This window comes from Pagrus major, chromosome 6 (assembly GCF_040436345.1).
Source record: "Pagrus major chromosome 6, Pma_NU_1.0".
Lineage (NCBI taxonomy): Eukaryota > Metazoa > Chordata > Actinopteri > Spariformes > Sparidae > Pagrus > Pagrus major.
In genome coordinates this window covers 4,420,383-4,432,114 of record NC_133220.1, presented here as the reverse complement: position 1 = coordinate 4,432,114, position 11,732 = coordinate 4,420,383, and the positions used below count along the sequence as shown (strand labels likewise).

Below are 11,732 nucleotides of genomic sequence, written 5' to 3'. Positions count from 1 at the left end.
GACCAGTTTAACCTCAAAGATCTTACAGTAGGAGAAAGAAAGACCAGCTTTTAGGAAATTTAAGCCACAAGTGTGACTCAGAGCTGAGTGCTGTATTTCCTGTAAGACAACAGTGACACCTGCTGGCTAGAGGCAGCAACTGACAATAGAAAAGGCATTTTAAATGTGTACTTAGAATTCTTACAAAGAGAAATATTATTTAAATACCAAATTAAAATGTACTTAATCATTTTCTCTCAACACTCTGCTGCAACACCGACAACCCAGGCTGGACCGTCTCCGACCTCAACAGAACTTTATATTGATTTCTTTGTAATAACCATCAATCTCACTTTACATCAGTTCGACGTGAATAAATGTACATATGTTCAATTATACCAAAATACAGCATTAACTCGGCAGCTCTGCACCTTGTCTTTCAGTCATTAATGTATAAAAAGATAAACACTTGATGTGTTACAGAGGTAACAATGGCTCCAGCTATCACCTGACTCATGAAAAGCAAACAGGGAGATTTGTTTTTCCACAGACAGACAGGAAGATGTGACAACAAACCTCCACGGGGAGAGAACAGTTTCAGAAGGGAAAAAAGAAAACACATCGTCAACCTGCTACAACTCCAAACACTGAAGGTGAGTTAATTTAATTTATAAAATAATTACAAACAAAAAAAATATTTATTTTGTGTCTACTTTTCTTCCATAACATCTTCTTTTGGCCTAGTGGTGACAAAACTTCCAAAATACACATTAAGGTGTTAATTTTAGTTCAAAATCTGTTCTGGACATTGATGCAAATCAGTCAGTATCTAATAAGATGGCTTCTTTTGCATATTTACATACAAAGATTATTGTCCTAATGTAAGTAACTGAGGACGTCATGGTGACCTCTATTGGTTTTTTTAACCATATTCCTTCATGTGTTTGTCTATAAAAAGATACATGACATTTTTCTGAGACTCTGATTCAGAAATCTCTTCAGCAGCACTTACATACACCACACTTTCCAGTTGTATCTATATTCTGATGGTTTTCATCGAGAGGGTTGTTCATATACCATTCACCGCCTGCTAACATTAACCTGATTACATCTTATTCTTGAAGTATTTTCTGATTTACAGAGTGATAAAAACAGATAACCGACAGTCCCTCTGTAAAAACCTTTGACTCTGATATGTCAACAAACATTTATTGAACTTTATACAGGAAAGACTGAAGCTATAACTGATTAACTTTGGTGCTTTCACCCTGCTGTGTTTTCAGCTTCATTCAAACAGAAAATGGCATCCCGATCAGAGGCTGATCTCTCCTGTCCCGTGTGCCATAACATCTTTAGAGATCCTGTTGTCCTGACATGCAGCCACAGCTTCTGTAAAGATTGTGTGCAGAGCTGGTGGAGAAGGAAACCTGTACAGGAGTGTCCCATTTGTAAGAGAAGGTCATCAAAGTTTGAACCACCTGTTAGTTTGGTGATAAAGAACCTGTGTGAGAGCTTCTTACTGCAGAGAGATCAGAGAGCTTCACCAGAGGCTCTCTGCAGTCTGCACGGTGAGAAACTCAAACTCTTCTGTCTGGACCATCAGCAGCCGGTGTGTGTCGTCTGCAGAGACTCAAAAACACACAACAACCACAGATTCAGACCCGTCGATGAAGCTGCACAGGATCTTAAAGAAGAGCTCCAGAAGTCCCTGAAGCCCTTACAGGAGAAACTGAAGGTCTTTGAACAAGTTAAAGGAAACTGTGATCAAACAGCAAAACACATCAAGGTCCAGGCCCGACACACAGAGAGTCAGATCAAGGAGCAGTTTAAGAAGCTTCATCAGTTTCTACAAGATGAAGAGGGAGCCAGGATCTCTGCTCTGAGGGAGGAAGAGAAGCAGAAGAGTCAGGTGATGAAGAAAAAGATTGAGGCTCTGAGCAGAGACATAGCAGCTCTTTCAGACACAGTCAGAGCCACAGAGGAGGAGCTGAGAGCTGAAGACGTCTCATTCCTGCAGAACTACAAGGCTGCAGTGAAGAGAGTCCAGCAGCGCCCCCTGCTGGAGGATCCACAGCTGCTCTCGGGAGCTCTGATAGACGTGGCCAAACACCTGGGCAACCTGAGCTTCAACATCTGGAACAAGATGAAGGAGACGGTCTCCTACACTCCTGTGATTCTGGATCCGAACTCTGCTCATCCAGAACTCCTCCTGTCTGAAGATCTGACCAGTGTGAGAAATGGCGTGAGACAGAAGCTTCCAGATAATCCAGAGAGATTCGACTGCTATCGTTTTGTCCTCGGCTCAGAGGGCTTTGACTCGGGAACTCACAGCTGGGATGTCGAGGTTGGAGAAAGTCCAGCCTGGGTTGTCGGTGTGGCAGCAGAGTCTGCTGAGAGAAAGGGAGATACAGGCTTACAGTCCAGATTATGGGGAATAGGGCTCTATCAAGGTGAATGCACAACATGCTCTCTACCTGGTCCATACACTATTTTCTCACCAAAGCAGCTCCAGAGGATCAGAGTTCATCTGGACTGGAACAGAGGAGAACTGACCTTCTCTGATCCTGATACTAACACACACATACACACCTTCACACACACTTTTACTGAGAAGTTGTTTCCGGTCATTAGCACAGGAAACAACCTCCCCCTGAAGATGTTACCGTTTGTCTGTGATAATTGTGTTGACGATGAGGATTGTGCTGAAATTCTTGATCATGTTTCCATGTATAAGCAATGTGTTTAAACTCCCACTGAAGATAACAGCAGTTAATGTCTCTGCAACGCTGAAACAAGTTAAAAGTTCAACCAAAAAGGAAAATTCAGTTTTTATCTACTCACCCCCATGCTGATTGAAAGTCAGATGAAGTTTTGTAGTCCACAAAACATTTCTGGACCTTCAAAGCAAGACAGTGTTGCAGCAATCTCCTAAAAAAAGTGAAGTAGCTGATTTTAATTTGTTTTAAAACATAAAAAATGGCTCCTTACAGTTCGTCCAGCATAATCTAAATCTCCAGAAGTCCAGAGATGCATAATACATGAAAAAGATGTTATTCACAATCTTTTTCAAGCCGACTGTAGCTGCTAAGCTTAAAGCATCGGGTCTGAAGTCAGCACACAAGCTCGACTTCAAATCGAGGGTGTAAATAAGGTCTTTTCAAATCAATTTGGGATCTCTGGGCTTTGGGAGTATTAGATTACGCCGGGTGAGCTGTACAGAGCCGTTATATATGTTGAGGTGGTTTTTTAACGTTTTAAAAGTCTCCATCGACTTCAGCTGTTTAGGAGAACGCTGCAACACTTTTCAAGCTCCAGAAATGTCAACGGTCTCCAATGTGGACAGCAGCAGGCTGGTTCAGTCAGGAGAGTCTGTCCTCTACCTTGTGTTACTAAAGTGAGAAGACAACACACAAGACAATAAGAGGTCCATTGTGCTTGTACCCAGCGATGTAACTGAGCACCTCCTCAAGTACTGTACTGAAATCCAAATCTGAGATACTTGTACTTTACTTGAGTATTTCTGTTTCATGCAACTTTACTCTCCTCCTTTTACATCTCAGAGGCAAATATTGTACTTTTGAACTCTGCCTCATTTTTTCTGTTACATGTTGTGAAACTTCTCCTTCTGAAGATAAATAAACTATTTCATATCCCCGTTGGATCACAAACAGGCTGTTTGTCAGACTTTTTACAGATACATGGCTCCTCACAGTGCAGCCACGCTACAAACATATGATGCTCTTATATTACATGATGCACTGCTGTAGATTAAAGTAGCCAACAGTAGATAAAGTAGTTAAAATGAGCTCAACCTTAAACATCTACAGCAGGAAAATGACACATACACATGAACGCAGCCGTGATATTAATCATCAGATATAAAAACTATAACAGCGACCATTTTACAGCATGAGTACTTTTCACACTTTAAGTACTTTAAGTACAATTTGCTGACAATATTTACATACTTTTACTTGAGTTGGGTTTTGAATGCCAAATCTTTAGCTTGTAGTGGAGTTTGTTCACAGTGTGGTAGAAGTGTGAGCGGCTAATGTTGCTACACAGACACAAACAAACCGTTAGCCTGTGGCTACAGCCGGCTGCTAACGTCACCTCCCGGATAACAGGTTGGGCTCTCGGTCCCATATATAAAGGGACATATTTCTAACTATTCGGTTTCAGACTAAAGGACCGTGGAAAATGCGCAGTCTGTAACTATTCAGTGTAACACAGCGGGGGACTAAGTTACATGTTTGCAGCTAACGCTAATGATGATTTTCAAATCAAGCTCTAAACACGACCTGTGATGTTTTCTTACCTGGTGACTGGGAAATGAGCCATGTCAGCATCTGTTTTCAGTCCCAATTCAAGTTTAAAGCTGCCTCCATGAGTATCCCAGTCCAAAGCCGTGGAGGACGCGCATTCAGCGTCATCTGACGTCACTTCCGCAGGACTGCGCGGGAAATTCGGACCACGAATTGCAGTACATGCAGCACACAGCCTGTTCAAGGCGATGGAGAGATTTTAAAACATGTTTAATGCATGTTTATTTTTTCACAAATCCTGCCCCATGTCCCTTTAATCAAAGAATGTGAATACAGATCAATATTCAGTATAATTTACCATTCTGTCAGTTTTAATACTCACTAGTTGTTGTTCGTCATGTAGAGTGAACTTGTGTTAGCATCTCCAGTCGAGCCGTCCTGCTAACGTTAGCTGGGCTGACGCTGTTAGCATCGCTAGCGCTAAAACAAGCAGCTCCTGCTTCTTACTGCTGTTCAGTAACGTTGTCATCATTAGTGGCCGCCGTGAAAAAGTTATTCATCTTCGTTCGTTTTGCCACAAACTTTCCATTTTCCTCACGCTTCCTCCGTCTTCCTGCACCGTGGGGGTGCCTTTGCTTCATCTTCGCGCGGTCTGTTTCGCTAGTTTTGTAGATCATTTCCGCACATGCGCAGTAAGATGGGATAGTCCAATGTGCTGGAGATTGAAGGGGGGTCCTGATATTGTGATGTCATTCTAGCGCGGATTAATTGTTTTTTTTAATTAATCAGCGAAAAGTTAAAGAAAACTTTCCTAACCAGAAGTGTATGTATGTATTATTCCTTAATGTTGTCAATAGTTAGGAAGCTATGGCTGCTAGATAACAGTCACTCAGGTGCTGTCGTAAAGTAAGCCCCGCCCACAGGCTCAGTGGCGACAGCATCCGGTTCGCGCCAAAATTTCCAATCTCAGGGTTTACGGCAGGCGATTGGCGCCAAAAATGTAAATAATTAAAGGTAGCTGCTGACCGGACGGATCCCCCACCGCTTCTCCGAGGACCTGAGGTGAGTAAACTTTGCTGTGTTAATGTTTGTTTGTACAATTACCTGCTCAGGAAAGTTACATGTATCTCCGTGTGGGAGTTGGAGGGATTTTAACATTGATTGACTTGAATCCAGTCCTGAAGGCTTAGATCGGTCATTATTACAGCCCTCTCAAGTAACAAGTACAGGGGATATTAAACTAACATTAGCTTTTACTGAGGTGAGCTTGCACTAATTGGCTTATTACCTGAGCTAAACCCAGGCAAGTTGAACAATGTACAGTATCTGCGGTGCTCCAGCCTCCTGTTACCACAGCCCGGGGGCCAGCCTCACTCTCATATCCTTAGTTTTGTTTTCACTTATTATGTGACTGAAAAACTCTGAACACGAAGCCGGAGACTTCTCATCAAACTGTAAAGTGTTTAAGGTAAATTCGGTTTGTACATAATCCTCTAAACACATCGTAATAAAGTCAGTGATAAACGCGGTGTTTTCCGATACACCAAACCTCCATTGTGATTTTGATGTTTTTTTCTGCTGTGTTTATTACATGAATGACACCACAATACATTCAATTTGGGGCACTGTCGCAGTCAGTCGCTCGTTTCGGTAAAGTCGGGGTGAAACCTGGTTAATGTTGAATGTAAAGTTTGAAGTGAAGGGATGGAGGTGTTGTCGCCGCTGTTAGCTAGCTGACTTTAAAGTTGTTGCAGTTTCACTGTGGGGTTTGGTAAAACCCGTAACCAGCGGCTCAGCTGCTTTTAACAACTAGTAAGGACACATGAACCGGGTGTTGACAGTGTAAAGGGCTGTTCTGAGTTATTTCCCCGTCGTGTTTCTACAGACAGGTTTGCTTGTTAGCTAAACAGTCCGTTGAGCTGTGTGTGTGTGTGTCCGTGTGTGGCCGTGACCTTGCTGTATAACATGTTAATGACACCATCGTTAGCCCTGAATATCTGGAGAAGCTCTGAATATAAGGTGACCAAGAGGATCGATGTATCATTAAAATATTCCGTGTTGTTATCTATGAATTGAAAAACGTGGAGGTTGCTCCTATTTTGCTCATGGTAACTGCTGTATTAAAACTATGGTGCAGGTATTACCTAATTAAAATGGCTGCTTGAAGTATAAAAAGAAAAAGGATGGATGTTGCAGTAAAATGCTCCTTGTCAGTGTTTGACCATTATATCAGATGTTTTTGGATGTTTATTACTGCTGCCTTAATGTGTATGTGTCATATAATGGCTGTAGATGTTTAATGTTGAGCTAATATTAACTCCTTTATAAACTGTTGACTAGTTTAGTCTACAGCAGTGCATCATATTGTATGAGATCATGTGTTTGTAGGTCACTGGGAGAGACACATATCTGTAAAAAAAGTCAGAAATACAGCCTGTTTTCAGCGTTTTGATCATGCACTCTCCAGCTAATCCAAGAGGGTTTTTTAAATACTTTATTTAGCTTACGTGGAGATTTGTGGGTTTCACTGGACAGTAAGCAGTGATGAGCATCCCTGTAAATAAACCTGACAGCAGAGTGACAGACAGCAACCAGGGGCTTAAGAGAAGATGCAGATGCATGCAGATAAATCACATCCCCATAATCCAAAAGAGAAAGGAAAAAAAAAAGATTCAACAATCGTTTTCCTACAAAACACAAGAAAGTTAGTTATGTGGCGATATACTGTAAGAAAAAGTTTTTGATGTAACCAAATTTTGAAACATACATAAGAGTGTCGCCTATAACGTCATGAAGCAGACAGGTAGAAAGTCATTTTGAGCAGCAAAAGTAGTTTTAACACACAATATGCAGTTTTGTTGTAGTCCGCACAGAACGGTTTCTGTGTGTTTGTCTCAGATGAGTTCAGACAGAAGTTCTGGTTATTGTGTTTTTAACTCACTGCACTGGCTTCCTGTGTGGATAGGAAGCATAGACCTTAAAATCTTATAACTTGTCTATAAAGCAGTAAATGTTCTCAGGCCTGAATACATCTCTGATTTATATGTACGTAAGGAAGCATCCAGACCCCTCAGGTTATATGGGACAGGATCAAAACCATGTAAGGTGAAGCAGTGTTTAGTTTCTGTGCTTCCTGAAGAGATGGGGTCCACTAAAACTGTTGGCTCGTTTAAATCAGGGCTTAAAACATTGTTGTTCACTGTGGCTTTCAAATAAGTAGATTCATATCTTCTTTTTAATATACAGTATAACTTTATTGCCTTTGTTTTGGTTGTTTTTTAGATGCATTTTTTTTATCTGTAACTATTTATTTTTTGCTTTCTATTTCTACTGTCTTTTAAATGCAGTTCTTATATTTTCCTAATGTCTTCATGCTTTATTTTTGATGTATTTCTATGTCTCTGTGGAGACACGTAGTCATGATGTTATATTTAAGTGCTTTCTTCTCTCCCTCGGTGAACAGTGGGACCTGTCTGCTGTGTTCCTGTGAGCCCTGGCATGATGACTTTAGTGTTCAGAACTGCACAGAAAGCCGGTGAAGAAGCTACTTCAAGTGGAACGAACTCTGACCTGTGTGGCGATCAGATCCGGAGAGGAGGGATACCAGGTCTTACAGAGACCAAAGAAAGGTAAGTGCCTGCAGTGGATCCCACTGGTCGAGGATGTGTTCATGGAAGTGGCAAAATAAAGGCAGAGCAAGCAAGATTTGTCAGTTGCTGTTAATAAACACACAAGGGTCAGGAAGTGATTCTGGAGGATAGTTGATTGAGTCTCATTCACAGGTTGTTGAATACTGACAGTTGGCAGACTCTGCTACAGTGTCACTGTTGAGACACCCAGACTGATACAGTAGTTTATGTTAGGCAAGGTGAGACTTTTTTTATGTGTGTAGCATATTTCATACATACAAAGGCCATTTAGTGTCTTTTACAGCAGTGTTTCCCAGTTCACATAATCCTGAGGAGAAAGAATTTGTGCATAAATTAATGTTCTTGACCATTTTTACTGCCATTTCTGCATCAAATTATATTATCTTGAATAGGTAAACCAGCCATTCCAAAGAGATTGTAACATAAATCACATGTTTCTGTAAACATATACTGATCAGTGTATTGTTATATTGGTAGAAAACATTAAAACTACCAACAGGTGAAGTGAGCATTGATCATTTCGTTGCAATCAAATGTTCTGCTGGGAAACCTTGAGTCCTGGCATTCATGTGGATGCCTCTTTGACAAGCGCCACCCACCCAAACACTGTTACAGACCAAGTACACCCCCTCATGGCAGTGACACGCCCTGATGGCAGTGGCTCCCCAGCAGGACAGTGCGTCTGCAACACTGCAGACCTGGTCAGGAATGGTCAGAGGAACGTGACAAAGAGCTCAAGGTGTCAAACTGGCCTCCAAATTACCCAGATCTCAATCCAACTGAGCATCCGTGGGATGTGCCAGAGCCAAGTCCCATCCATGTTGGGGCCCCCATGGATTGTTCTTGGCTCAGTACATCCTTTGGATGCTCAGTTGGATTGGGATCTGGGGAATTTAGAGGCCAGTTTGACACCTTAAGCTCTTTGTCAGGTTCCTCGGGTCGTTCCTGAGCAGTTTTTGCAGTGTTTCAGGCGCGTTATCCTGCTGGGGAGCCACTGCCATTGGATAGTATCATTGCCATGGGGGGTGTACTTGCTCTGCAACAGTGTGTGGGTGAGTGGTGCATGTCAAAGAGGCATCCACATGAATGCTAGGACTCAAGGTTTCCCAGCAGAATGTGGCATTATAACAAGATAATCAATGTTATTTACTTCACATGTCAGTGGTTTTAATGTTGTGGCTGGTATATGCATGTTACATATTTACATGACATCAAATTAAAGCATTCAGGTGTTGTTAACTGCCGTATTGTTGTGCAGCTTTTGTGGCTGGCAATAGCTCTTTACTCTTTTGGTGGATAGCCTCAACAACCACTGAAGAGAGACTCCTGTCTTCTTCAGCTTATTGTCTCTTTTGAGAACCAGGACCCTCCCAGGTTGTTTTAGATTATTGTACATTAACCTCATCATTCTTATCTGTCGGAGGCCTTGTGGTATGGAGCATCTCAGGATAACGTTGTTAGCCCGGCAAGCTACGTCAACCAGCTCACCGCTGTAGAGTTCTAGGCGCAAAAGTTTAGTACCAGCAATTCAGACATTAGTGGTCCTTTAGGCAAACCTGGTGTTATCATTGTTAGTTACAGGCTAGCTTGACTGGAGTTCTGTTATCTTGCATGGCAAATGTCCTTGAGCTGTCCTTTACGCTGTAAGCTGTGGCCACACAGGCAATGGCAGAAGCAGGAGCTTTGTTCAGCTGACTGGTATTGGTGATAGCGTATCCTATGAGCCTTTGTGCGTTCCCGCCAGCATACAGAGTCTCTGGTTACAGAGGCCTTGTTGGTAGAAGCGTGCCTGAAGTGTGCGTGTTTAGTTTAGGCCGAAGTGGACGCACGTTGGCCTGGCTAGGGACAAGCTCAGGGCCACGGTAGAAGCTAGCCTGACGCCAGCAGTTGGTTCATTGCCCTCACCTGTCGCCAGTGTTGGTTCACCAGCGAGCCCAGTAACAAGGTAGTGTGGATGCCTTTGCCTTGAAGATAACGTTGAAGCTCTGTAGTAAAAAAGAAATGATCATATTGCAGGAATTCATTTACTTTGCAGCTGTATGCAACTTTGATAACACCATACAAAGATCATTACAAAGCTGTAACGCTTACCTCTGTCTCACTGCCCAGTAGGGCACTAATAAGGATCATATACCTTCTCTGACATGCGATTGTGCGGTGGTGATGTTTTTGGTTTATGAGCAGTTTTTGTGGGCATAGTTATGGTAGAAGTGCAGCAATAGCAGAACTGACGGGAGACGTTATAATTTGTGGTTCCTCAGGCCTGTGTGATCTGAACCCACTGGGTTCAGAGGATATGCTGCAAACAGATATTTCAGATATATCCTTCTTTCAAGAAGTGCAACCCGGGGAAGGTTTCTCGTCAGTGGTTGTTGGTTAGTTTGGTTTAGAAGCAGTTCTTGTGGTCATATTCATGGTAGGAGTGCAGCAAACTGAGACGTGTCTCACCGCAGACGTGTTAATATGTGGTGGCTCAGGCCTATGTGAACTGACCAATCAGGGCAGGCTTATGCCCCACCTCAAAACCCGCAGGATTTAAAGGACTGTTTTAACAGCTACAGGATAAATATAGATATTTAAAAATATGTAAAGTAAATATAAAAAATAAAAATCTGAAATATAAAAACACAATAAAAAATGTATGAATATTAAAAACGTTCCCTTACTGTGAACAACTCAAGCCTCCATGAATAATCCTAGTATCCCAGAAAGTGAAAATGATAGTGGTGTGTACCTGTGGCAGGCAGGGGGCGGTATTTGATGACTTGAGAATGAGACTCAAAAATCATCTATCTTTCGACAGATTTAGTTTAACAGAATGCCTACATTACATACTGGTGCTTTGTCCTCCTTAATGCATGCACAATGGCCTTCCTCGCTTTTCTGTCTCTCTCTCCTTTTTGTTTTCACTTTCCCATTAACATTGTCTGCTCTCTTTGTTAACAGGAAGTCATATGAGGTTGTCCAAAAAACATGTTGCACTGTTGCAATGTTTTTTGTTAGTTATGTAGTTGATCAAATGCGACATGCAGAACAACATTCCTACAGCCAGCAAACCCAAAATACAGTAATACAAGAAATACAATAATACAACCAACCCAAAATACAATAATACAAGAAATACAATAATACAACAAACCCAAAATACGATAATACAACAAACCCAAAATGCTATAATACAAGAAATACAATAATACAACAAACCCAAAATACAATAATACAACAAACCCAAAATACAATAATACAACAAACCCAAAATACAATAATACAACAAACCCAATAATACAAGGAGCCCGGAATACGATAATACAAGGAGCCCAATAATACAACAAACCCGAATTACAATAACACAACGAACCTGAAATACAATTATACAATGAACCCAGAATGCAATCACGCAACAAACCCAAAAGACTATAACAACAAGAAATGCAATAATGCAACAAACCCAAAATGCAATAATGCAACAAACCCAAAATGCAATAATGCAACAAACCCAAAATGCAATGACGCAACAAACCCGAAATGCAATGATACAACAAACCCAAAATGCAATGATGCAACGAACCCAAAATGCAATGATGCAACAAACCCAAAATGCAATGATGCAACAAACCCGAAATGCAATGATGCAACGAACCCGAAATGCAATCTTGCAACGAACCCAGAATGCAATCTTGCAACGAACCCAAAATGCAATCTTGCAACAAACCCAAAATACAATGATACAACAAACCCAAAAGACAACAATACAACAAACCTGAAATACAATAATACAACAAACCCAAACTGCAATAATACAACAAACCCAAAATACAATAATACAACAAACCCAAAC

General features: G+C 41.5%; 1 protein-coding gene and 1 long non-coding RNA gene across 2 annotated transcripts; one reads left to right on the top strand and one right to left on the bottom strand.

Annotated features, from left to right (window-relative positions):
• The first annotated feature begins 536 nt into the window (after positions 1 to 536).
• LOC140998671 (zinc-binding protein A33-like) lies at positions 537 to 3,647 on the top strand. Its single transcript, XM_073469024.1, has 2 exons — positions 537 to 632; positions 1,263 to 3,647. The coding sequence occupies exon 2, from the start codon at positions 1,280 to 1,282 to the stop codon at positions 2,723 to 2,725; it is 1,446 nt and encodes a 481-aa protein (XP_073325125.1). The 5' UTR covers positions 537 to 632; positions 1,263 to 1,279; the 3' UTR covers positions 2,726 to 3,647.
• LOC140998672 (uncharacterized) lies at positions 3,251 to 4,798 on the bottom strand. The gene is made up of 3 exons (XR_012179451.1): positions 4,627 to 4,798; positions 4,298 to 4,480; positions 3,251 to 3,368 (listed from the first exon to the last, which is right to left on the bottom strand). It is a non-coding gene; the product is annotated as an uncharacterized lncRNA (long non-coding RNA).
• Between the last annotated feature and the right edge of the window lie 6,934 nt (positions 4,799 to 11,732).

Coding starts and splice junctions, on each gene's coding strand:
- LOC140998671 (XM_073469024.1), top strand. CDS start 1,280: ATGGCATCCCGATCAGAGGCTGATCTCTCCTGTCCCGTGTGCCATAAC.